Raw genomic sequence first — 27,613 nt, 5'->3', positions numbered from 1 at the left:
GGATACAAAGAGGCAAGAGAGGACACTTTGATAATCGCGTGTCAAAGTGCCGTGTGTCCTTGGCGCTAATTTAGGGCTTCTGAAAACGAGCAACCAACTTCAGGATGGAAACAGCAGAGCGTGTGCTTTAGTGACATGTGACAGTGGTAATTAATTGTAAAATTTTCCTGGTGGAGGATAAGCACAACTTTACCTAGCACTGGCTTTCCCGAGAACCTGTGCTCTGTGAATCTGTGTCAACATCAGGGAAATAAAAATGTTAATTACAATGTTAGATTCCTCTACCGTTGACTTGTTGCTAGGCTTTTATGCATAAATGATGCAGATTTTGACATCCTTTTGCAAAGGCAATAGTAAAAAATAACTCTTTACTTACCACTTGATCCCTTTCCAGACCTCTTACCAATTTTTGTTATCTGTAGTTTGGGGGGGTAATAAAAACAGTATCTTCAGGAGCCTTCTCCCTTGCTTTTTGGGTCCTGCTCACTAATTCCAGAGTTTCTTGGCATTTCTAAGTTCTGGGGCACTTCCTAAAGAGAGGGAAGCCTTGTGCTCTGAGTGCCCACCTTCCCCCAGCACCACCCACGGCCCGCTGGAAGGTGAGGACCCGCAGCAGCAGTCTGCAATCAAAAAGCTCTTTTTTTCCTCATGTTACTAAATGCTCAGTGACTGTCAACTGTCCCTAGCAGCCCACTGTTTGTCTCTCTGCTTATTCGATCGCTTTAATCAGATTTGATCAGAAAAGAGGCAAGGGTAAAGAGCGGGCCATGCTGCGCCTCTCTGGTCCAGCCAAATAGAATTTCACTTCTTTCTTCAGACCTCTGCAACCCTTTAGAGTTCAACCCTTCAGCAGAAAGATGTCCGTTTGGATTCTAGAGAAGTTCTGCCGCGTTTCCCACAACTGTACTTAATCCATCGCATGTGTGTTGAGCTGGGTAACTTCCAGCTCTCTTGCTCGACTGTAAGTGCCCTGAGGTCAGGAGCAGTGCCTCGATGCCAGCCTCCTGGCACAGCCACCTCCTCGCTCCCCCTCATCCTCCAGCACACCGTTTTTCCTGGGGCCTTCCAACTTGTTCTTTCCTTGCCTGGAAGTTTCTTTTTCCCCACATACCCACACGGCATTTCATATCGCCTCCCCCGTGCTTTAGTTTTTCTCCTTAGTGCTTGTCACTCTCCAACAGGCTGTATGATTTACAGATTTTCTTGTTTGCATGCCTGACCACTAGAATGTTAGTTCCAAGACAGTAAGGGTTTTTGTCTGTTGTCTTAAAGGCTGTGTCCTTAGTATCTGGAACTGTACCTAGAACATAGTAGCCCTTTACTAAATGAGCTAATATGTGAATGGCTAAATGACCAGCTTTCTGAGCAGAAGGCACCCATTAGTCAGCTCAGGCTTTGAGAGTGCGAAATCTGTCAGGTGTCTCCCACCCAAGGAACCACTGCCACTGCCCCAGGGCAGTCCCAGGCAATTCACCCAAACCCAGTAGGGGTTCCTGGGGCAAGTCAAGCCCCCCCCCCACCGAGAGAGTTTAATGCATAATACATGCTAAATGAGCTGACTTGTTGATGGTCCCTAGAAAGGGAATGTTGTCCCAAAACTTTATTTCAGATTATTTCAGCTACTTAAACCTCTATCACATACGTTTTGCAAGTTTATTTCAAAAGTACATTTTCAGCACGTTCAGTCTGTTTTTGGAATAAAAACTTGTTTTCCTATGAAATTCTATATGTTCTGAAGTCTGTGTATTAAGCTCCAAATTAGGGTTTTTAGGAATATGTTTTGGCACCTGGAGATTAGATTAAGCTTCCATTCTTGTCTTATGTGTCTATGGAGTTTTCCAGTGGGGTTTTAAACTTTGTTGCTTTTTTTGTTTTAATGTGCCCAGAGCCGCTTCTACTTCAAGCCACAGGCTTTTATAGCAAGCCCTGCTCCCCTCCTACAGCTATCTAATTTTCTGATTTTAAAAACAAATTTGGAAACTAAAAAACCAGCCAAGCCCAGAACTTAAAAATGAAAACTTGAAATCAGGCTCTTAAGAAAACAATCAAACAAAAAGCTAGAGGGCATCTGAAAAGTGAAAGAAGGGGAGTTCACTCCAACCCCACAGAGAAGGCTGAGTTCCATGATACCCGAATGACGGTAATGCAGTTTCCAATTTCAGAACAAGTCACGTATTATAGATCTCTGCTGTGAAAGATTTCTTAATATTCTCCATTCTTTTGGGAATGAAAAGGTAATAATAAGTAAGCATCAACATAATATTACTGTTTCTCATTTTAAAATTTTGAAATTAAAAAAAAAAGCCTATTTCCAAGGCATTTATACTGTTACTTGTAAGCACATCCAAAGGCTTACTGTTAATGGATTCTTAGTAGGTGTTTTATATATTTGAAGTTTGTATACTGTTATATTTCCATTGTTCGTTAAGTGAAATGAGCTACAGTTCCATAAATACATTTTATCTAGACATCTTCATGACGACTTAAAAATTCCTAAAGGTGCTAATTAGGCCCTTTAAAAATATGTTCTTGGTTTTTACATTTATTTTCATTAAAACACTTCTAGAAAAATTTTCGGGGTAAAGAATGAGGATTTCCTCGCAGTCACCACACCAACTTTTGTTTTAATCAAAGCATTGTGAAGTGAGCTTGTTATCTGCAAGTAAAAAGCTTGAAGCTGTTGACAGTTAATTAGAGCTACCCCAGATAGTGAACAATACTTCAAATGAGGCCCACTGCTTGGGAACAAAAAGTTTTAACTAAAGCTAGCAGGAGAAAACAAATACAGGATGTCCGAGTACAATAGCAACAATGGAGTCATTAACAGCCATTAGGAGATAATTCTCATCTCTGTCAGCAGTGGAGATTTACAACCAAATTAGTTTATGCAAGCATCTTAACTCTCTGCTTTTTCCCAAGAAGTCTTACCAGACCTAGAGTTAACCATTGTAATTTTCAGTCAGCTTTCATTCTTTGAATTAAATTCTTTTTAACCTATCTTTTCCTCGTCTAGTTCCTCAACTTCCTCCCCCTTCTGTTCTTTCTCCCAAGGGAGAAAATTTCCCCATCCTGGCACCAGGGCTTTTTTTTTTTTTTTTGGTAGCCTAATCACATACCCTAAACACCTAGTAACTTATCAAAAAATTGTATTGCAGGCCACATAAATGGCAAATGTTTCTATACACAGCCTAACTACTCTTTAATCTAACATAAGTAGATTGTTGAAAACACAGACAGGTATCACTGATCTTCTGAGAGAAGTTTAAATTAATAACTGAGAAGTTCCGAACCCTGTTTTCAACTAATGACCTGTTTTTAAAATGTTAAATTCACAGTCAGCATGTGAGGGCTCCTTGACTAGCTTTTCCTTTTTTCTTATCTGAGGTATGGACCTCAGGAGAGGAGGGGAAGGTTACAAGGTCAAAGTATTTTCCTCCTTGGAACTTGGTGCTTGCTGGGAGAGGGTTGGCTGGAAAATAGATGCTTTAGAAAAAAGGTTGGGGGTCATGATTTTAATTCTGTTAAGGAACAGCTGGTTTGAGTTTCTTTCCACTTCTATCTCCTGTTCCCTTCCTCACCAATCCATGGAGAGAAAAGAATTTGTTCAAAAGAAACCGGCAACATAAAAATATACATTCTATTACTATAGTGCTCTGTATATGTCATCTTTGTCGCAAATTTAATGTGAAATGGTATAGGGATAGAATGTATTTTATAAAATTAACTATTTATCAGAAAACATGACCAGAGCTCTAGTAAGAACTACCTCTTAAAATACAGCGTCCCTGCTTGGAAATTTCTTTTAATAGTATTTTTAAACTACCGCTCTAATGAAAGTATGATAAAGGGTTATTTGGAACCTGATTGCCAAGTGAAGCATCTTGATGGAAATATGAAAGCATGCCAAGGGTGTATGGCTCATTTCTGGAGTAGAGACTTTACCTTCAAATTAGTATGGCTTCATTCAACAAATATTGAATGAACACCTACTCTTCCCACAACTGTGCTAGCACCTGGGAATACAGTGGTAAGATGTGTGAGTGCTCATTTATGCAAACAGGTGCATAAATGTTCATTCATTCCATTAGAGCTTTTGCCCCACAATTAGGGCCCCCTATTCTAAACTGATTACAGGATGTTTGGGATCTAAAAACCAGGTCTGTTCACAATAACATCATTTTATAATAAACTGATAAATTCTAATAACTTACTGTAAATATATAGTAATTATAAAACAGACACTATCTTGAAAAAGACAGCATGGTTTGATTATTTTTTTAGATTTTGAAGTCATCCATGCTTTTTTCCCCTCCAATACACATCCAGAGAGAGAGAGAATAAAACTCACATCTCTCAAATAAATGGCAAACCAGTAACAGATTTCTTGTCTGGGCTCCTCAGCACACTGGCCCCAGGCTGTGTTGGTGTGTGGCTCAACAGCAATCAGAGGTCATAATTTCATTGGCAGTTAGCATCAGGTTTAATTTTTCTAGCATGTTACATTTACCAAAATGTCTGGTTTCAGTTATGCTTAGACATTGACTGAATCAGCTTTGAGCAGCATGATGTCTTAAGGTACCTGAGGTTTATGGAACACATATGCTAATTGTTTTCAATCACTTTCCTTTCTAAACGCAAAAATGTGTTTTCTGGAAGCTGAATAACAGTAGTCGCTAATGACATTGCTTATTTCTTATATTAAAGGATGACCCTAAGTAGGTAAAAATGTCAATTTAGCAAGACTGCCACCTACTGATTGACATAGTTGAAAAATATGCCAATTAAGTGATTTTTAAAAAGAGCAGTGTGCGAATTTTTTTCCCCAGAAAATGTTAGCTGCTTTCTTTAAAGTAACACGTATATTTTAAATTCATTTTAGGAATGTGATCAAGTTCATATAGACGATGTCTCTTCAGATGATAACGGGCAAGACCTAAGGTGAGCCACACTGAAATGTAACATGGTTGTCTCCGTTTTACAGTTTAACTGCTCAGCTAATTAAGAGGAACTTTGTTTGGTTAACTTTGGGCTTTTCTTGCATCTAAACAGCACATATAACTTTGGAACAGATGGCTTTCCGGCTGCAGCCACCAGTGCTAATTTATGCTTAGCCACTGGCGTGCGGGGCGGTGTGGATTGGATGAGAAAGTTGGCCTTCCGCTACAGACGGGTAAAAGAGATCTACAACACCTACAAAAACAACGTTGGAGGCAAGTGACTCACCAATATCCACTGGGTTCATTAGGATGGCCAAAATAAAATTCTAGAAATACCATACTCTTTTGCTTCATACTAGTTTCGTTTCTAATAACATTTTTAGAGCTGTTTCATCAAACCAGTAATAATTCTGCTGTGATTTAGTGATACACCTATTAAATGAGTACTACCTTCTTTGGCTAGTGTAATCTAGCTTTGGCTCCATTACTCAACAGTAGTGGTGTGACCTTGTGCAAGTTACTTAAGCTCTCTGACATTCAGCTGTCCTCCCACTCAAGAGGGATTCACAGCCCTTGCCTAAATGAAAAAACAGGTTATAAAAATACTTCTACTGGATATGTGCTTTCAGTAGGATCCTTTTCATTGCAGTTCAAAATGACTTAAGCATAAAAAGGAATTTGACTTGATAATGAAAAGACTGGGGGTGGGGTCAGCTTCAGACCTGGCTAAATCCAGACACTCCAGTGATGCTGTTAGGAATCTCTTGCTTATACTTTTCCTCTGGATGGGAGTCATCCTAGTCAGATCCTCCCAAAAAGTGGCAAAGAGGACCACCAGTAACTCCAGTTCAGCATCAGTTTAGCCGAGATCATAGGCCTCCCTTGGAAGCCCGAGGGCAGGGTTAGCTCTGGCCCAACCACATGGTTGGGAGGAACAGGGGAGAGTAAGCTCCCCCAAAAGAAAAGATGAGTTCTATAATCAGAAGAGGGGATACAAGGAATGCAAAAACAATAGAGGTTCCTTTCGGCAGTATTTGTCAAATGCATGAGAGTATGAAAAAATTACTTGGTATCCTCTAAAGCTTGAGGATGTTGGTAGTCACAGTGTTAAACGTTTATTATTTATAGCTGAAGAGATGCATTGGTCGGGAAGTAGTTTATCCTCTTCTTGTGAACCCACAGGTCTGCTTGGTCCGGCCAAGAGAGAAGCCTGGCTGCAGCTGCGGGCGGAGATTGAAGCCCTGACCGACTCCTGGCTGACGCTGGCTCTGAAGGCACTTACCCTCATCCACTCCCGGTGAGCCCCTCCCAGGACCCGCCGCCCTAGTGGGCCTTTGCTGGAAAACCTGCTGCACTCAGGCGCTCTCATTTTGGAGATTTAATGGTCTCTTTTTTTTCTTTATCCTCATAGGACGAACTGTGTGAATATCTTAGTAACAACTACTCAGCTCATCCCAGCATTGGCAAAAGTCCTGCTGTACGGATTAGGAATTGTATTTCCAATAGAAAATATTTACAGTGCAACTAAAATAGGTGAGCTATATATATATATTTTAAACAGTCAACCCTACTCCTTCAGGCTGGTAAAAATGAAAGGCAGCCTTTTTTTTCCCCCTGAATGCTAAACAAGTTAGAAAACTGGAAGAATGATTTTAACATTATTTTCAAAATTGCCTTTAGACATCAAGAGAAACCTAAAGCATAATGCACATGGCTGAAGTTAAGACCTGTGCATTTTAGCTATAGTCAACATAACATCAATTCTGAATTATTTTATTTTTATTCTTTTAGGCAACATTATCAAAAGCATTTTACAATCTAAGCAAACAGTAGTATAGAGCGACACAAAGTAGAAATGACACACCTCTAATAACTTTCTGCAAGGGCCAGGGAAGAAGCAATGCTTAAGTGAGCCTGGGAAAGAGTCAGGCTTCAGATAGGTAAGTAGAAGGGAAGCAATGAAGGTTTTTGAGCAAGGGGATTATCCAAAGTTAGTTATGTTTTAGGAAGATTTATCAGACAGCATTTGGGCTATTGCGTAATATGATGTGGTTTAGAATGATAGCAATAAGAATGGGTAGATTCTTCCTCAAAAAATTCTCAAAGCAGTTATTGATTTTGTAATCCCTTTTAATTTTTTTTTTTTTGAGAAAGATTTTTGTCATCCTAGAGAGACTGACTTAATAAAATCACATCCCACACATAGGACTTCTCAAATGATAATCAGCATAAAAATCTCCTGGGGGAGGGGGTCTCCTTAAAATGCAGATTCTGATGGTAAAGTCAGGGGTAAGCCCAAGAATCTGCATTTCTCAGGCCACAGGTGATGCTGCTGCTGGAACCTGAACCATACTGTGAAGTACAAGCTGATCAGGTCAACATACTCTTACCCAGGCATAAATTGGATAAAGCCAGTTTGGGTCATTCTTCGGTTAGTTGTTGTAGAGTTATGTATATCCAACCATAGTGTACCTCGAAAGTGAGAAGTAATGCCATGTTATGAGTTCAACCACAAATATCAGCTCTGGACCTCACAATGAAACCTATTTGTTTTCTGAATCATTTAAGGGCCTGCCATGCACAGAGCTGCTAAGAGCTTCTAGAAACACAAAAATGAATTAAACCCAGATCCTGTCCTCAAGTTGCTCATTATTCAGGGTATGAGATAAGGTTTCCTGCATGGTATGAATAGGACTTAGAAAGGGATGATTTAATTCAATGACCATTTGAGGGTTCTCCTGCATATAAGATGCCTTGCAAGGAAGTAGGGGTGAAAAGTCGATTTGGCTCATATCCTCAAGGAATTCACTGTCTAGTAGAGAAAGCAGATTTATAAATAACTATAGTCTAAAATGATAAGTATGTAAATGGTCATTATCAAGTGTCTGCTGTATGTCCAGAATTGTGCTAAACATTTTACACATTAAAGTTAATCTTCCCAACTCTTTTCTTTTACAATGAGGAAACTAAAGCTCAGAGACATCAGTTGTCCGGTTAACAGCTTGTAAGTGTCAAACTAGTAGTCAGGCCTATTTATTTCCACACCATAGTGGTTCCTACTGTTGGTGCCTGAATGTACACAGGAAAAGGGAAGCTGTCACTCCCAGCCAAGAGGCGACAGAGGGCAGTGTCAGTGAAAACAAAATGGAAGAAATGACATTTGAGCTGGGTATTAAAGGGTGAATGAGAGTGTACCAAGTGAATAGACCAGTGTGAGCAAAGACACCAAGAAATTAAACCCTGTTTCCTGCTGAGGGACTTCTGAGTGGGCCTGAGTGGTTGGTGTGCAGGGCCCCCTGGTAAGCTGAAGCTGGCAAGGTAGACTTGAGTCTAGACATAAATGGCCTTGTGTTAGGCTAAGGAGATGATCCTTATTTTAATGAGCTCTGGAGAAGCAAGATGAAGTGTCCAGTTGGTTTTGGCTGCTCAGTTCCATCAAAAGAAAAAGGGGCTAAAATCCCTGTAAGTCTGATTGTCTGTCTGTCTGCACTTTTATGCTTCCTGTTGTTCTCCTTCAAAGCACTTACCAAACTATGGCTAAAGAATGACTGGTGTAATTATTTGTTCATAGGCTGACTTCTTCCCCAGACTGTACTGTCCTTCAGAATGGAGTCTGTCTTGCCCCATTGTAACTACTGTGCCCATCACACAGTAGGTACTTAATATCTGTGTGTCGAATGAAATGGATGAATAAAGGGATATTTATTGTGAAGAAGGCAGGCACAGAGGCTTATCACAGTAGTGATGCTTCTGACTTCTCAGTCAGTAGTGATGCTGTTAATTAATGAAGAAATCAGGTACAATGGGGAATATGAGTGTCCGGTCTTAAAAATTTTGAATCTGAAGAGCCTGTGAAGTAAGAGATTTCTGAAGCTAGAAATCCATTATCTGGAGTTTGAGAATTACAAATGCCTCCTGAGAAAGTCCAAGGAAGGAATGCTGGAAAATACCTATAAAAAGAAAGGTATATACCTTTATATGAAATAGAATAGAATTCCTGTTATAACCAGAAATTTTATATGTTCTCATGTTGCAAAAAGATAGCAATCAGTTTACATTGTCAGGTGTTAATCCTATTTTCATCTAGCTCCATAAATATAATTTTATCATGTCCTACAGACAGGGGTCCATGGTAAAAGTTTATCAGCACACAAAAGTCAGAACAAATTCCAAGTCAGTACAAAAAGCCTAGTGCTTAACTTCCCAGAAGGAAAGTACAAGTAACATGTAACATGTCATGAACTTGGAAATACAGAGTAAATTTTAAGTATTTATTTAAATGGACATTTTGTTTGCAATATTGGGCTTGATTTTTTTTTCAGTACAGAATACAACAGAATTAGAAATTGGGTAGTAGTAGAAATCATCTCAAAAGCAGGAATAGGATCCCATTTTTCTCTGATATTTTTAATAAGAGTAAAAATTGAAACTCCTGTAGTTATTGTTAATTTTTCTATCCAATGAGATATAATTTGGGGATCAGTGCAGAAAACCCAGAAATTTTCACTGTAAGCAAAATGCTAATGCTGGAAAAAGAGATGACTGATAAAAATGTTTCAGCAGAACTCTGATGCCCTTTCAAAGAAGTGGATTCATAAAATCGAAAACTTTATGTAAGATTTCTAAATAACTTCTAAAAGTCAGCTTGTTTTTTTAATCTTTATTGTGGAAAAATTCTACATGACCCAGAATTCCTAACCAAGCCTATAGGAGGTAATATATAGGCAAAACTTTTTTGTCCATCCCAGCTTCACCTTGAAATATTAGTAATGTTGAGTTTACTTTCTCTTTTCACACAAAGAAAACTTTGCCAAAACACCTAAGCATTTCCATTGTAAGAACGAAAAAGAAGCATCATCACATCTAAGTTTTAGGTTGTATATTTTTTGCAGTGAAAGCAATACTCGGTGTTTGTTGCTTAACGTGATTGAATATTTCACAGTTTAGTGGACAACTAAAGAAGCATTGAAAACGCATCCTTTGAATAAGGCTGGCCCTCTTTCATTCTGTCAGATGCAAACTAGAGATTTTAGTGCAAAATACAAATATAAAGCAGACATTTGTTTAAGCAAACAAGCAATTTGTTCATGGGTATATCTGATCCTTATTTGAAAGAGGTGCAGCCGGGGCTCTGCCATTCACATTGGAAAACCATAAACCCTCCCATTGTCCATTAAAATGGCCCTAATGGCAGCCCAGGACCTGGAGCACCAGTTTCTTCTCTAAGCAGAAACAATGGCTGCATTAACTGCGGGGCTGAGCTGACACTGTAACCGCCACGGGGCCCAAACTAAGCCCTGACATGGGAAAGACAACAGACAGATAAAGATATTCTCTTACCTTTATCCCATTTTTTTCTCTAGGAAAGTTTTATTGAACATTAGATACCTGGATAATGTGGGAATGATCTCTTAGTACCCCAAATTACTTGACATTTGTTTCATAGTTTTATGAGAATATTTCAGGTAAATACACTAGAGTTTTGTTTTGTTGTGTTTGGGGAGGAGGGGCTGTCGTTAATTTAAAAAGAATCCCAACCTTGAAAACAAAAGGATAAACTAAATCCATTGTTTATTTCCTCTTGCCATTACAAAACCATTGTCATCATTCTCTCTAGTCTGTGGATCAGATATTATTTTCAAAGTTCTGAAATATTTTAAAAATCAAGTTAAAATATGTTTCAAAAACTGCATGCCTTTGTTTAGTTTTAGCTTGCAGAGGAAAAAAATAACTACTGCAAAACAGTATGTCCCCCTCCCATGACTGATATATTGTGATTAACTGGGTCCTACTATTTATTAAATGAGTCCTTGGGAAAAGAGTATTAAAGTGATCAACTTCCAGAGGACAGAACACCGCATTGCTAATTGATGTATGATTTTTTATTCATTGTACCACTGTACATTCAGCCCACATGGCACCTCAAGCCCCCTTCTCCTAGTGGAATGGAACTGAAGCAGAAACAAGAAGAAAGCATTTTACAAACTTCACATATTCAATATTTTATCATTTATTTTTATTCATTAGGAAAGGAGAGCTGTTTTGAGAGGATAATCCAAAGGTTTGGAAGGAAAGTGGTGTATGTTGTTATAGGAGATGGCGTGGAGGAAGAACAAGGAGCAAAAAAGGTGAGCATTCTGGAGTGGTGTCATCTAATTTTCCTTTGTGCTCAAAATTCTCATACGTGGGTCGTCTAAACAAGTCCCATGCCCAGAGTATGAAATCACAGGCACAGAACAAAAGGGCAGAGAAGAGTTAAGTGGAGTGATCTCTTTGAATAGTGCAGTGCACAAGCCCAGGGACCACCGCTGGGAATGGGCTTCATGGATCATGGACTTCGAGAGCTAACAAGAAGTCTTAGAGGTACGGCCGTCACCCAGGACAGACGGAAGACAGGTGTCCCGGTCGTGCCTCCCCCAGCAGACATTGCCAAGTGATGGAAACATTGTTACCTGAGCCTGGATGCAGCCTAGGAAACCTTTAAAAGCATCACTTCAGAAAGGCTTTACCAGTTCATCAGAGCCGGTTTGCAAGGTGAAAACCATCTGCTGCCTTACAGTACTGGCTCCTTCATTTTAGAATGAGGTCCGCGCCTCTTCCTTACCTTTCCCGGGACCCTTGGGAAGTGGGGAGAGAGGACACACGCTGTCAGAAATCCCTTGACTCCACTTGGCTTCTCGTACTTCATTTTAGTCTTCTGAATCCCTGCAAGTATAATTCTGTCATTTACCTTGGCAATGTATCTCGCTGCATTAAAAAAAAAAAAAAAAATTAAAATGCCTCTAGCCTTTAAGCCTGGCATCAGAATGCAGTTACAACCTATCTCTGATCTTTTTCATTTCTGCACCTTGCATTGTGGTCCCCTTAGTCTGCGTCCCGTCCTTTGCCATTCCTGACACCTTTTCTTTGCTATTGTCTCTCCCTGGAATGATCTTTTCCCAGATGCCCTTCTGTCATTGTCTCATTCTTTTTTTTTTCCTTAGAATTTTTATTTTGAAGTAATTTCAAACTTGCAGGACAGTTAAAAAATAATACAAAACCTGTAGAGAACTTCAACATACCCAAATACAAAGATCCACAAATTTTGATGTTTTGCCAGTTCTGTTATTCTTTCTATCAATTTTCTAAACATTTGACAGTAGGTTGTAAACTTCATGCTCCTTTTTTTTTTTTTTAAGATTTTTATTTTTATTTATTTAATTCCCCTCCCCTCCCCCGGTTGTCTGTTTTCTGTGTCTTTTTGCCGCGTCTTGTTTCTTTGTCCGCTTCTGTTGTCATCAGCGGCACAGGAAGTGTGGGCGGCGCCATTCCTCGGCAGGCTGCTCCCTCCTTCGTGCTGGGCAGCTCTCCTTATGGGTGCACTCCTTGCGCGTGGGGCTCCCCTACGCGGGGGACGCCCCTGCGTGGCAGGGCACTCCTTGCGCACGCATCAGCACTGCGCATGCGCAAGCTCCACACGGGTCAAGGAGGCCCAGGGCTTGAACCGCGGACCTCCCATGTGGTAGACGGACGCCCTAACCACTGGGCCAAAGTCCGTTTCCCCTTCATGCTCCTTGAGTGCATAATGCTTCATGAACATTTTTCCTAAGAACAAGGATATCCATTTATGTATCCATCTTAAGTACAGTTCTCAGGTTCACGAAATTGAACAGTGATATAAAACTTTTGGTCTATATTCAATTTTTTTCCTATGTCCCAAAAATGTCCTTTTGGGGCTTTCTTCTCCATTATTAGATCCAGTCCAATGTCATATATGGCATTTCATTGTCTTTGTCTCTTTAGTTGCTCTTTTTGCTTCTTTAACTGTGGGCACACAATATACAACAAACTTCCCTATCTCAACCACTCCCAAGAATATTATTTTGTGATCTTAATCACATTCACAATGTTGTGGTACCCTCTCCACCAACTATTACCAGAATTTTCCCATCGTCCTAAACAGAAAGCCTGCATCCACTGTGCTTTAACTTCCCTTTCTATGCCTCCCATCCCAACCACACATACACCCCCAGTAACCTGTTTCTATACTTTGTCTCTATGTATTTGCATGTTATATAGCTATATTTCAATATAAGTGAAATCATACACTGTCCCTTTGTGTTTAACTTATTTCTCTCAACATAGTGTCTTCAAGGTACATCCATGTAGTAGCATATATCAGGACTTCATTCCTTTTTAAGGCTGAGTAATATTCCACTGTATGTTTATACCACATTTTTTTAACCATTCTTCTGCTGAAGGACACTTGAGTTGCTTCCACCTTTTGACTATTGTGAGTAATTTGCTATTAATAGTGCTGTTCAAATATCTGTCCAAATCTCTGCTTTCAATTCTTTTTGGTATCTACCTAGAAGTGGGCATTCCAGGTTATATGGTAATGCTATGTTTAACTTTCTGAGGAACTGTCAACCTGTTTTCCATAGCAGCTGTACCATTTTACATTCTTCTTGCATCTCAGCAGCACTTATTATTTTCTGTATTTTTAAATAATACCCTTTCTAGTATAGTGACATAGGATCTCATTGTGGTTTTGATTTGCATTTCCCTAATGGTTAATGATGTTGAACATCTTTTCATGTGCTTATTGGCCACTTGTACATCTTCTTTGGAGAAAGGTCTATTCAAATTTTTTGCCCATTTTTTAAAAATTGGGTTGTTTGTCTTTTTGTTGTTGAGTTGTAGAAGTCCTTTTTATTTTTTGGATAGTAAACCCTTCTCAGACATATGGTTTTCAAATGTTTTCTTCTATTCTGTTGGTTGTTTTTTATTCACTTTCTTGATAATGTCCTTAGATGTATTATACAAAAGTTTTTAATTTTGATTAAGTCCAATTTATCTTTTCTCTTGTTGCTTGTGCTTTCAGGGTAAAATCTAAGAATTCATTTCCTAGTATAAGATCCTGCAAAATATTTCCTTATGCTTTCCTCCAAGAGTTTTATAGTGTTTACTCCTATATTTAGGTCATTGGTCCAATTTTGAGTTAATTTTTGTATATGGTGTGAGGTAGGGGTTCACTTTCACTCTTTTGCATGGCGATAGCCAGTTTTCCCAGTTGTATTTCTAAGCTCTAGTTTATGTACCACCTTTTCTATTTCCTCTGTTTTTAAGGACCCAATTATAGTAGCATTCTCTTGTATTTTAATAAGAGAAGCTGTTGTGGTAAATAGATGCTTGAGCCAGACACCTTGGGCTCGCATCATGGCTCTGCTGCTGACTAGCGCTGTAAAAGTGAGCAAGTTACCTAACTCTTCTATTTCCTTATCTATAATGGGGATAATAATAGCACCTAGTTCATAGGGTTATTTTGAGGATTAGATTTAGTTAAGATATGTAAATACTTAAACAGTCTGATACATATAAAGTGTGCAAAAAGGGTAGCCATTGTTAGTGTATGTGTCAATTTCAGCAATGAAATGTGAGTTCCAGGGAGGAACTGTATTTTGCTTTGTTGCTTGTTTGAACCTTTGTCCTCAAAATTTTGTATAATTTCCTAGATCTTGGCACAGTCATCCTCTATAAATATTTCTTGAAGAATATTAAATTTTTTATGAGATCATTTTCCTCTCCCCCAAACACCCACTCCTAGAAATCAGTGTATATTTTCATACAGATATAACAGTTCAGCTCTTCTGGAATATAGTCCAGTGCCCTCCAGAAATGGCACATGAAGCCACCAGATCATAAATGCAATGTTGCACATTAAGTAATACCCAAGGTTGGCATTTGTATAGACTCTGAGGATGCCTTGATTCACCTTCAGTGCCTCTGAATTCTAAGAAAAGCGTAGGTGCTGACCCTAATTCTGTCAATAATAGATAACACTTATACCCATCAATACAGAATGTGCCCAGGAATGGTTGGTGCTTGTGGAAACCCATGCACATTTCAGGTTCAGCAACATTTGCCAGTGAAGTATCCCAGCTGCCCAATGGCCAGACACCATTATCATTAGGAATGTCTGTCAGCCCTTCAGCCTATCTTTATAAAACAAAATGCTTCCCAGACTCGATCAGAACCCACACAACTCAACCCTGGATTGTTAAAGAGAATGTTTGGTGGGATCCAGACTTGAGCCTTCTTCCTGGGAAGGCCTCTGGATTTCCCCAGGCCATCCTGAGACACAACCACCTAAAGTCCAAGAGCACGGAACAGATTTGCACCTCCGAGCAGTGTGGAATTGCAGAGCATGCCATGCCAAGGTGGCCCTGGGCCAAGCTGTTAATCTGCCCTCCAGGCTGGTCCTTTTCCCTCTGGTATTCACCAGAAAGTTTAATTTCAGGATACAGTTGCCAAAACATCACTTCCCAGCTTGTAGTAGATGTAGAGGGACGCATGTGAAAGTGATCACTTGAAATGCAAAGAACACAAGTGATCCTTTGGGCCCTTTCAAGGTTTCTGGGGGTGGATCCCTTCCTAAACCTTTCTAAGAAGTATGTTTCTTGGAAGTTTGGTATCAGTGAATGCAACATGGAAAATATGAAGGAATTCTTGGTTTGATATTAGAATTAAAAGTTTTAATAGAAATAAGTATCTGCTCTCTTTGAAAAACAGTTAAAGTTGTTTCCACTGTATCTTTGGACATTTTTATTCTTTTTATATGGGACATAAACACATGCATGTGCATATGCTTACCAAAAAGGAATTAGGAAGTCACCTGAAGAATATATATATATATTTTTTTTTTTTTCCCTAATAAATGATTACACCTAGCCTCAACTTTCTATTTTGATTTCCTAGGATAAGTGTATGTGATAAGAGTCCAAGTATATTTTTTTTAACAAATTCATTGTTCCTTGAGCACTACCAGTGTAGGAACTCTGATAAAACTGTGGCCAAGAATTTTAAAACTCTGTGTATGTGTGTGTATATAAAATGTACAGAATTTTTTCAGAAGGTTCAGATTCAGATATCATCAATCTGTAACTTAGAGTGCCAGAGGAACCATTCTTCTTTTATATTCTAGCCTTATTGAAGAAGCATTTCTGTCTGGACTTTTTGGTTAACTAATGTTTAAATAGCAGTGTGTTGTGTTTAAGAGAGAAGCATCCTTAGGGTATTATACAAAAGTAGAGAGTCTTTAATATTTAACCTAGGGGAAATATTTAAGTTAGGAAGAAAAAGACTCTACAATTAAGCACTAGCCCATTTAATTTACATATAAACTCAAGCTAAAGAAATAAAGTAAGAGATGGCTATCTATAGTATAGAAGGATGAATAAAAAGTGATAAGAAACAAGAATTGCTATCAGTTTGATTAAGCCCTTATTATGTTTCATATATTTCTTTTAGGCACTTATTTCATTAAATCCTCACAATTCCACAAGGAAGGAATCCTTAGGTTCATTTTACAGATGAAAAAACTGAGGCACAGGGGGAATAAATAATGTGACCAAGATTATACACTAGAAGGTGATCAAACTAGGATTTGAACACTGTTCTTTCATCTGGCAGTAGGATTTCGCACAGTAAACTTAACTTAAATGTGATTTCACTTACCAAGAAGGATTTACATGCAATTTTTTAAATTAGAATAAAATGGTCAATGTTCACTTCTTTCCTGTGAGGAAAGATAGATATCATACTAAGTAAGTGTCCTGTGTTTCCCCTAATTTTACATTTAAAGATTATATATTAGAATTTGTATTTAGTCCTTGAGCAAACTAGATTATTAAATAAAATTAATAGTGAACCAATATAGTTCTACAAGTTTGAGCACTAAAACGTTTTGTAAAATCAAAGTGTTTTGCATTTCTTCAAAATTTATCTTGAGTCTTTTATTTCCTATGTCCTTTTTAAACTTAGTACAACACTCTCCTCTTTTCCCTGTAGAGATGTCTTTCATCTCCCTAAATAATGTTCTCTTGCTAGAGATAGTTAGCTTTTTAAGCCCAGAAATGAAAACCAGTGAGTATTCTGCCAGTTGCCTGTTTTGTTAATGGTCAATTGAAATCTATTCTGTCATCCTTGTTCTCTTTGCCAATGTAGTCCCAGAGCTTTCATCAGTAATTTAATCTAATTCCATAATGCATATCATATAAAATGCCTCCCTTCAAAGAAAAAAAGTTAGAAACACTTTTGTGTTTTAGAAGAACAAAATCATTCTAAAAGGATCTCTTACAAGAGTTTTCCATGATCACCTCTTTGTCCCTAGAACGTCAGAGTAAAGCAGAGTGTGGGAAACCATCTACCTATGTACATCTTCCTTTCGCATATGTCTTTTGTTGCGAAACCAACCAAGCTTTCTTTTTTTACCATTAAGTTTTGTGTTTCCCACATACAACACAAATTGAATGAAAATAATTATTGCTTATGAAGATTAAAAAATCAGTAATAGTCATCTGCCCACTAGCAGCAGTTTTCACATTTCTAGCATAAAAGCTCTTTTTTGTGATAATTCTACAACTAAACTTTATTTATTTTTCAGAGAGTGTTTTAAAATAAATCTCTTGTGAAAAACACAGGAAAAATGGCAAGGATCCATTATTTTGCTTAATGACAATGGCTTCATCAAAAAATCTGTTTTAAACATATAATCTAAAACTTGCTGAAATCCAAGGTACAGCTGAGAACCTGATTAATAATGCCTGATTCTTAGCTTATACAGGAGGAAAACTGTAAGCTGCTTTTTTTTTTTTTAAAGAAGGAGACAATTGTAATGCAGATTTTTTTGTTTTTAACTTTAAGTGGGTCATGGCACAGGGATTTCAAGCAGCCAAGCACAGTGAATCTCATTAGTCTAAAGTCATCCATTCATTTAGTACTTAATGAGCTCCTACTATATGCCAGTTCTTGAATTGGAGTCTATCTTTGTCCTTCAAGTGCTCACCTCTGACTAGTTTGGTCTAGAAAGGGATAAAAGAACAATGCTGTGCAAAGAGTTTCATAATGAGTTGTTGAAAGATAATCTGTCTCCCAGGATCTCTATTAATAATTTGGGAAGTATTCTAGATATTCTAGAGGTAATACATGCATATGAACACCGAGGTATGCTCTTTGATTATTTTTTTTTACACAAATGCTAACTCTGTACTTGCTTTTTTCACTTAACAATACAGGCATACCTCACAGAGTTTGTGGGTTCATTTCCAGGCCACCAGAGTAAAGCGAGTCACAAGAATTTTTTTGTTTCCCAGTGCTTATAAAAGTTGTATTTATACTGTTCTGTAGTCCAGTAAGTGTGCAATAACATTATGTCTAAATAACAATATGAAAACCTTAATTAAAAAGTTTATTGCTAAAAAATGCTAACAGATCACAACTTGCTGAAGCCTTCAGCAAGTTGTGATCTTTTTGCTGGTAGAGGGTCTTACCTCAATACTGATGGCTGCTGAATGATCAGGGTGGTGGTTGCTGAAGGGTGGGGTGGCTGTGGCCATTTCTTAAGACAGCAGTGAAGTCGGACAAATCAATTGACTCTTCCTTCATGAAAGATTTCTCTGTAGCATGCAATGCGTTGGATAGCATTTTACCCACAGTAGAACTTCTTTCACAATTGGAGTCAATGCTCTCAAGCCCTGCTGCTGCTTTATCAAATAAGTTTGTGATATTCTAAACCCTTTGTTGTCATTTCAACAATATTCACAGCATCTTCAACAGGAGTAGATTCCATCTAAAAAATAAAACCCACTTTCTTTGCTCATCCATCAGAAGCAACTCCTCACCTGTTCCAGTTTTATCATGAGATTACAGCAATTCAGTCTCTTCTTCAGGCTCCACTTCTCATTCTAGTTCTCTTGCTATTTCTACCACTCTGCAGTTACTTTCTCCACTGAAGTCCTAAACCTCTCAAAGTTAACCATGAGGGTTGCAATCAGCTTCTTCCAAACTCTTGTTAGTGCTGATATTTTGACCTCCCAAGAGTCATGACTTTTTCATGTCATCTAGAATGGTGAATCCTCTCCAGAAGGCTTGCATTTGATTTTGCCCAGATCCATCAGAGGAATAACTGTCTTTGGCCTTGTGAAATAATAAAGACTTGAAAGTTGAAATGACTCCTTGATCCATGGGTCAAGAATGGATGCTGTGTAAGCAGACTTGAAAACGACATTCGTCTCATTGTACTTCTCCATCACAGCTCTTGGGTGACCAAGTGCATTGTCAATGAGCAGCAGTATTTTGAAAGGAATCTTTTTTTCTCAGAAGTAGTTCTCAACCGTGGGCTTAAAACCATGTCGTAAACAGATGTGCTGTCATCCAGGCTTTGTTGTTCCATTTATTGAGTACAGGAAAAGTAGACTGAGCCTTATTCTTAAGGGCAGTAAGATTATCAGAATGGTACATGAGCACTGGCTTCAACTTAAAAGTCACCAACTACATTAGCCCCGAAAAAGAGAGTCTTTAAAACCAGGCACTGACTTTTCCTATCTAGCTATGAAAGTTCCAAATGGCATCTTCTACCAATGTAAGGCTGTTACATCAAAATTGAGGTTTGTTGTTTAGGGAAGCCCCCTTCATTAATTATCTTAGCTAGATAATAGAAGCACCTTACACTTTTATGTTATGGACATGGCTTCTTTCCTTAAACTTCACAAGCCAACTGCTGCTGGCTTCAAACTTTTCTTCTGTAGCTTCTTCATCTCTGTCTTCATAGAATTGAAGAGACAATAGAATTTGGATCAGGCTTTGGCTTAAGGGTGTTTTGTGGCTGGTTTGACCTTCCATCCAGACCATTAAAAATTTCTCCATATCAGCAATAAGTCTCTTCTGCTTTCTTTTCGATTGTGTGTTCACTAGAATTGTACTTTTAAGTTCAAGAAATTTTGTTTTGCATTCACAACTTGGCTAACAGTTGTAAGAGGCCCAGCTTTCAGCCTCTCTTTACTTTCGACATGCCTTCTTAACTATACTTAAACTTTCTAGATTTTGATTTAAAGTCAGAGACGTGAATATTCCTTTTACTTGTAGAGTTATTAATTGGCTTAATTTCAATATTGTTATATCTCAGGGAATAGGGAGGTCCGAGGAGGAGGGGGGCAGTCAGAGCACACACACTTACTTATTAAGTTTACCATCTTACTTGGGTGTGGTTTGTGACACCCCAAAACAATTATAATAGTAACAAAGATCAACCTAACAGATACATTGAAAAGCTTTGAAATATTGCAAGAATTACCAAAATGTAGCACAGAGAGAGCACATACTGTTGGAGAAAATGGTGCTAATAGACTTGATAGACACAACATTGCCACAAACTTTCAATTTGTAAAAACCTCAATATCTGCAAAGCACAATAAAGTGAGGTATGCCTGTATATCCTGGCAGCTATCAGTACATGGAGTTCTGCATCTCTAATTCTTTTTGATGGCTGTATCAGCGTTCTATTATGTGAATGTGCTGTAACGTAACTAGTCCCCTGAGGCTGGATATTTAGGTTGTTTCCAGGCTTTTGCTATTACAAACAGTTCTGCCATGAATGGTCTTTTTGATTCATGCACATGCAAGCATATTTATAGAATGAATTCCTAGAAGTGGGTATGTGCATTTAAATTTTTGAAACATTTTATTAATACATTTATAATAATTCAGCAAAATCTAGTTTACATTTGAGTATCCATATGCCCTGCTTTAAATATTACTGATATTATTTATAATGATAAGGGGCCAGTGCAAATTATCAGGTAGGGAAGGGTGGGGGAGATTTAGAAAGTTGCATGTTGTAAGCAGAGAGGAAAAGGAAGATGTGTCATTTTCTCATTAGTCTGGTAATATATTGATTCTACAGACCCAAAGACCTGTGCTATTTGCCAAGATTTAGGCCTTGGTACCCTCTTTTCTCAATATATGCCTAATCCTGATAAACTAATTATATAGACATCACAGCTTAGGCTATCACTTCTGTGACAGTTTGTAGTTAGTTCTAGTTTTAGTCCCCTGAGTCCAGTTTACTTGATGGCATATCTCCATTTAGTAACACATGTCATACCTATCTGAATAAAACCAAATAAATTCAACTGCCCCAAACCAGTTTGGCCACTCACATGTACTTTTTACATTTTCTGTATCCAACCCATCACTGAGTCCTATGAATTCTTCACAATTTGTCTTTCATCCATTGTACGGTCTCCATTTCCACTGTCACTCAGTCCTGTTTCTCTGCTACCAGCCGGCCACACCTCTCTGGTCCATTTTCCCCTCTCACCACAAATTGCTTAAGCATTAGCTTCCTCTTCCTTCCGTTCACAAGCTAACAATCTAAACTCCTAGTTAAATAGTCCTAGTTCTTCTACCTTAAAAAACCTCCTTCCTTACTAGTCTCTATAATGAATACACAATTCCAGCTCCACCACCTCCAAGCTAATTACAGAAAATGGTCTGTGTACAACCACCTGTCAGCCTTGCCACGTACTCTCTCTTCCTAACTGGGATTTCTATCCCTATTCCATTCACCTTTTCAAGTAGCTCAACGTTCAATGCAAGCCCACCTCTTTCCATCTTACAAATGTCCTCTTCCTTCCCTGGATTTATTCTTTTAGTTCTTAATACCATGCTGTCTTACAGTGTAATAATAGTTTCAACAGTATATCTTCCCTCCCTAGCAGTTCTTGGCAGCTTTCTTATAGGTATTCTATACCTCGCTCCAGTGCTCGCCAGGTAATAGGATCATAGGCTTTATTAAGCCTAGACGCAACCCTGAGTCATTTCCCCTGAACCCTCACTTACAGATAAAGAAACTGGAGCAAAGTCACGCAACTCATGTCGAGAGTATAACCAAGGTCTCCTCATCTAGCACATCCTTTTCTTTTCCTCTTATGCTACCATTTCTCTCTGATTTCATTTAAGAAATATTTGTTCTAGCGGATGAACAATGATACAGGAGAAGAAATGATTCCTTTTCCCCCTTGTCCTGGGAAGCTCTTGTAAATGCATAAGGTATTTGCACCAGTATGTACCTCGGTTAGGAAGTGTCGTCATTGTGCAGTATTAGTTCAAATTATTGGTCAACTGGAGTTTGGGTCACCTGTCTCTCCCCTAAATATAGTCTACTTATAATCATTCACTTAATACTCAATGTGCCTTTCTCTTCGAGGAGCCCACTAATACTTGTGAGAAAGAAACTGCTGATTATAGCAGAGATCATTACCCTTTAAAGCGGGGGTGTTCCTTCTGCCTAAGGCCTGCCAATTCTCACGGTAGAATCTTTGGCACTTTCGCTCATATCAGTGACCTCGCCACATTTCACTGTGATGTGTTCCTGTAATATACCACAGGCATATTTCATCATTTGAAAGCCCCAAGGTGCTGCTTAACCATGTGGCTTCTATTAGAAGACTAAAACCATTAGCATTTCAGTGCCAGTAAACAGGCCAATTTGGGCTCTTTGTATGGTTTAAAAGTAAAACAGCTCTAATAAAATGTGCTCTGATCTGGCATTAGCCCCTACACTTGTAAAGATGAGACATCCAACCGTTGCATAGGATCTTTGTTTACTATTGAATTAAATGCCCAAGTTACACCTTAGCTATGCACTGAACTTTTATCTGGATTTTTTTTCAGTTCCCTTTCCAGTTTCTCTGCCCCTCAGTGCATCCTTCAATTCATGCCTCTGAATGTACCCGTGGCTTTCAAATTTGTATTGCTAATGGTTGTATTTGTATAGACTTGACTGTGTAAGGCATATCTAACGTCAGATAATCATCATGCAAAAGAATTTGACTGAACCTACTCTGAGAAAAGTCATCCCACCTCTCACAAGTAATTTGATATTTATTGATGAGGATAGTGGTCCTCAGTGTTTCTGGGTCGCTATCCAAAGAGCCTTCAGATCCCTTGTTAGGTTGGGAAGTGGCAGTCCTAACCTCAGGGGAACTGCTGGCCCCTTTATTCCATTGTTGAGGGGAAGCAGCTTTGGGGAGGGCTGTGAATCTTTCTGGCAAATCCAATAAAAAATTTAAAACACAAGCTAACTAGAAATAAAAAAGAATATGAAAATCAATACCCAGAATATGGTTAAGTACAAAAGAATACTTTGTTCATTGGAATACTTGATAACTTTGAAATATTAGTGAATGAATGGTTATATACAAAATAATGTGACCAAAATGGACTCGAGATTAAACAGTAAAGTGACCAGGATGCAGGATTATATATACTGTATATGTACATAGTTTCAAATATGTATGCCTACATACATAAAAATAGAGGAAAAAGTTTATGGAAGTTGTGCTTTGTATTTATGCAGGTTCGTATTTTATAAATATTTTATAATATGCATGAATTTCTGTTCTAATAAGAAAAGCTGATGTAGCTCAAGTGAATGCGCAACTGTTTCCCATGTACGAGGTTCATTCCCTGGTATCTCCTACAAACAAATGAAAAAACCAACTCTTATTGGGAAATGGATGTAGCTCAGTGGTTGAGCACTTGCTTCCCATGTATGAGGTCCTGGGTTCAATCCCTGGTATCTCCTAAAAAAAAAAAAAAGCTTGCTGTGTTGTAATTGATCAGACACTTGTCAAACCCAGATCCATTAATCATACCTCCCTCAAGTTTTTGGTGTCTCTTACTCAGCAGAAAATAGATGGGATTGTGTTATTCTGTTTTTCTTTTAACCTGTGCTGTGGTAGACTGCCGACTAAACAGGTCGCAGAGAACAATTACAGATATTACGGTGGAAGTAAGCATATGCGCTCCAGGCTTGAACCAGACCTGGTGTGAATCTCTGGCTTCACATCTTGCCAGCTGTTATTGAATTTTCATCAGTTAATAGAGATCATAGTTAGGAATCTCTGAGGTTATAGTGAGACTTCAGTAAGAGCGCCTGTGTACGTAGCACAATACTCAAGAAATCATAACTCACATTATTATTAATAAACTCCTGAACAGGAATTACCAGCACCTGCAGCAGCCAGCTTTCACCAACCTTGTGTGTCTCACACACAGCCAGTAATCCCACTGGGCACCTCTCCTTTATCCCCTGCCTCCCATCAGTCAGAGTGCTCATCCTTTCATACTTAGCTCAACTGTTACCTCCTCTTCAGGTGTTTCCTCAGTGCCTCAGGCAAAGGTAATTTCCCCCTCCTGTTTTTGTATATTTCTGCTGTTCTCCCACAGATTGAGAGAGAGTGAACCAGGGATATAATGTATCTCTGGGTCTTCTATACTAGACAGTATGCCTGGAAACTAAAAAAAAAAAAAAGATGATTATGTCTTCTAGTCTACGGTTGTATAGTGGATCTCATCCTCCTAAAATTTGCAAAGAAATCTTTAACACTCATTTCTGGACTATTCCGTTCTTGGAGAATAACAAACATATTTAGATACTCCAAAATAGCATAGTGTCCAATGATGTCTGCATTTGTTATTGGTATGTGTTATATGATTTAAGCAGATCCCTTGAGGCAAAAACATTACTAATAACTTAATAGTTTGCATTCCCCATATACTGCAGCTATATGAACTAAATCATTGCTTCCACCCTTAGCTGCAGATAATTCATCCCCAAAACCCTTCAGTTGTACTCTTTGCTTTCATTCCAAATTCTTTTCTATTGACTGAAAGTCTCTCAAAATTTGATTGCAAATTATTATACTCTGGCTTCCACATTATATTTTGAGTGTAAAAACATGTTTCTCTGTGGGCTAAATAGAGTCTTGTTCTCTGAAAGGTAATGGTTAAGGAACAGATTTTGCTGATACATAAGTACTTACTATAGTGCTTTTGAGTCATGAAACATAATCACAAGTTTACCCTTCATGGATGAGGTAACTTTTTTCCCTCTTTTCCCTGTGTCTGGTTTTTTCAGGTGTTTCACAAACAATCCTATCATTTAAATTCTAGATTTTTAGATTGATGGTTCAAACAACTACAAAAAATATTTTAAATCACCAACCTTAGACATTCATTAAAAAAATTTCCCATATAGTAAAGTAATTTGAAGGTCAATGCAAAGTACCCTCTTATATGAGCAAGAGTAAGTTTTGTAAAATGTAAAGTAGTGCCAACTTAGGAAAACTATTATAAAATACAAACTTTATAAACTTTCTGCATTAAAAATCCACAGAATACATGCTTTGAAAGGCAAAACATTGTTTTCAACAGTTGCATGCATAGCTACTATGTTTTATTTAAAACTTGGAATCAGCATTCATGAATCCATCACCTTGTTTGAAACAAACAGACTCCAGATTACATTTTAAAATTCAGTCCGGTATTCATAGGGGAGGATTAAGTTGGAGCTTTTGTTTAAAACAGATGTGATGTTAAGATGTTAGCCAACAGTTTTCAAAATACTGATAAAAAAGGGATCGAGGTGTTGTAGTGGATTTTCACGAGGGGTGGAAGGGCTTGTGCCGGGTCCTCACTGTGTCTGCCCTTCACAGCACGCCATGCCCTTCTGGAGGATCTCCAGCCACTCCGACCTCATGGCCCTCCACCATGCCTTGGAACTGGAGTACCTGTGACAGCCTCAAAGCACTTTGAAACCCCACAACTGCCCTGTGAGGGGGGACAAATCCAGCAGGCCTGAGTCTCGTGTCGGCGCTGAACTACAGAACTTGGCAATTTCACCATACTGACGCACAGCTGCTGTTGCTCTTGACCGCTGCCCTTGTGGGAAATGGGGGACCACATCTCCTTCTTCAGAACGGCTGTGAATCCAGTGAAAATAAGCCATGAGAATGTTCTAACACAGCGTAATGTGTCTTTGCCACATTAACTACACGGTTCAAACCTGTGAAGAAAGGACCTGCAAACGCTTATGTTTTTAGCATCTTCAATGTGAGATAAACAGCTTCTTCAAAACAACACACTCGATTGCACAACAAAGACGGAAGTGTGTTTCCTGAATACCAGTGGAGTAATTCTCTGGTAAAGAAGGTTTACTTTTTGGTGTCTCATACCCAGGGTAATCTGTACATCTCTACTTATTTATGAAAAGACTTTTTTTTAAACAGCTTTATTGAGGTATAATTCACATACCCTACAATTCATCTGAACAGACTTTTGACATCAAATAATTGAAGAGAAAATGGCGTAAGAAATAAGCGATTAAAGGCCCTTGCCTCACGACACAGCAAGTACTTCTAATTTTAGCACATTGCAAAGTAGTTTAAAATATGTCTAATTTAAACGTATATGTACATCACTGAGACAATCATGTACAGAAAGAATTTTTGGTGTAAATTTGTAATAATGGATGATTCTTTTACATATTGTTTAGGGACATGATATTCAAAGGTAGGAATGCCTTGATCGTGAAGTATGAGGCAACATGTACACAAAGTCGTGTACAGCCTTGTCCAAGTATTGGGTATAAATATGTAGATAATGGGGTTGGTTTGTTTTTTTTAAGGTAATGTCAAGACCAAAAGCATGAACATCAAGTATCAATAGGTTTTTGTTTTTCCAATTTTTTTCCCCATCACTTCTATCTAGTTTTTTTTAATGCTCTTAGGAGATCCTGGGTAAAATAAACACAGCAGTTTATTAAAGTAATTTGGAAAAAAAAAAGTCCGCCTACCACCTCACTTTTTCATTTCAACACTAATGTATTATATGTAACTAGTTGGGAAAAAATGATTATTCAAGTGCTTCTGCCCACAGAAAGAAGGTAGATGACAGATATATTTTATTAATAAAATGGTTTGTGAATGGGAGACTAGCAAAGTTTTCATGTGCTCATAACTATTATAATCTGCATTATTTTAGATAAAAGAGGAGATTACCAAAAATCTGGAAATCAGCAAAAATTTACATTACACTCCTACATTCATACATGCTCTCACGCTCTATCTCTTTCTCTCCAAGGAAAGTTCATTGCCGGCAGTGGACTTGGCATAGGCATCACCACCAAGGAAATAATCTTCCTCTTCACTTACATTACATATTGCATGAGAAGCATAAGTGTGGGAAATAAAAATTGTCGTCTTTGTCATAGCATGAGAAAATTTCTCCAAAAGTGATCAGTTGTCCAGGCACTAGGTTCTCTCACCTAAAACCTTCATTGTCACTAAATTACTCTCTGGATGAATTTTTCTTTAATATTATTGAGAAAAATTCACCAGCTTTGACCCAACTACCAGGAGTAGCCAAAGAACTACTCTGTTTCTTTTCTGAGGTTTCATATTGCTGCTAGAAATAGTCATTTGTGGATTCTCTAAATTGTTGAAATTAACAATTAGCTTTTTCTTCCTTTTTGCTTCAAACAAACAGAAGTTGACAGTTTTTCACCTTTTCTTTTTATGTTTTTTACTCTGCAGACTGAAAAAACAAAGTTTCTCTTGGCCTTACTGTATAAAGGTGTATTGTGTCCACAATTGTGTACAGAATTTTTCTTCATTAATTTTGTGTTTAAATTAATAAAATTGATTTGTGAAGTACTGTAAGCACCTTGAATGTCAGCATTTTTTCTTTTTCCCTTGGTTATATGAAATGCATTAGAATGTTCATAGTCTAACAAAAGGAAGTTGTATAAACAACTGCAGTGATGGCTTTATCAGTCCTCTAGGAAACTAAACTAAAAGGATAACAGCTGTTTCTTTGATCACTATAAGAACAGATGAGTGGAAAAGCTCTTTATACGCCCAAAACAAACTGTAGCCTTGCCCACATTTATCTACCATTGAACAGACTTCAGTGTCATGTATTTTAGACTACAGAGCATAGATTTAGCCACTAAAATACCCAAAGGACAGCAATAAGCATTTTCATCTATGAAGAATGCCCACAATATATACCTC

General features: G+C 38.2%; 1 protein-coding gene across 12 annotated transcripts in view; it reads left to right on the top strand.

The window, feature by feature from the left end:
• EYA1 (EYA transcriptional coactivator and phosphatase 1) overlaps positions 1 to 27,259 on the top strand; it is a 333,818-nt gene extending 306,559 nt beyond the window's left edge. For all 12 annotated transcript variants that reach the window (XM_058275642.1, XM_071207853.1, XM_058275643.2 and 9 more), the window contains 6 exons: positions 4,880 to 4,938; positions 5,050 to 5,210; positions 6,120 to 6,234; positions 6,349 to 6,470; positions 10,965 to 11,065; positions 25,256 to 27,259. In XM_058275642.1, coding sequence (XP_058131625.1) covers positions 4,880 to 4,938; positions 5,050 to 5,210; positions 6,120 to 6,234; positions 6,349 to 6,470; positions 10,965 to 11,065; positions 25,256 to 25,336 — 639 coding nt within the window. In that variant the 3' untranslated portion in view covers positions 25,337 to 27,259. The remainder of the gene's footprint in view (positions 1 to 4,879; positions 4,939 to 5,049; positions 5,211 to 6,119; positions 6,235 to 6,348; positions 6,471 to 10,964; positions 11,066 to 25,255) is intronic.
• The last annotated feature ends 354 nt before the right edge of the window (positions 27,260 to 27,613 follow it).

Source organism: Dasypus novemcinctus, chromosome 14, assembly GCF_030445035.2.
Source record: "Dasypus novemcinctus isolate mDasNov1 chromosome 14, mDasNov1.1.hap2, whole genome shotgun sequence".
Classification (NCBI taxonomy): Eukaryota; Metazoa; Chordata; class Mammalia; order Cingulata; family Dasypodidae; genus Dasypus; species Dasypus novemcinctus.
This window is presented reverse-complemented; position numbering and strand designations above follow the sequence as displayed.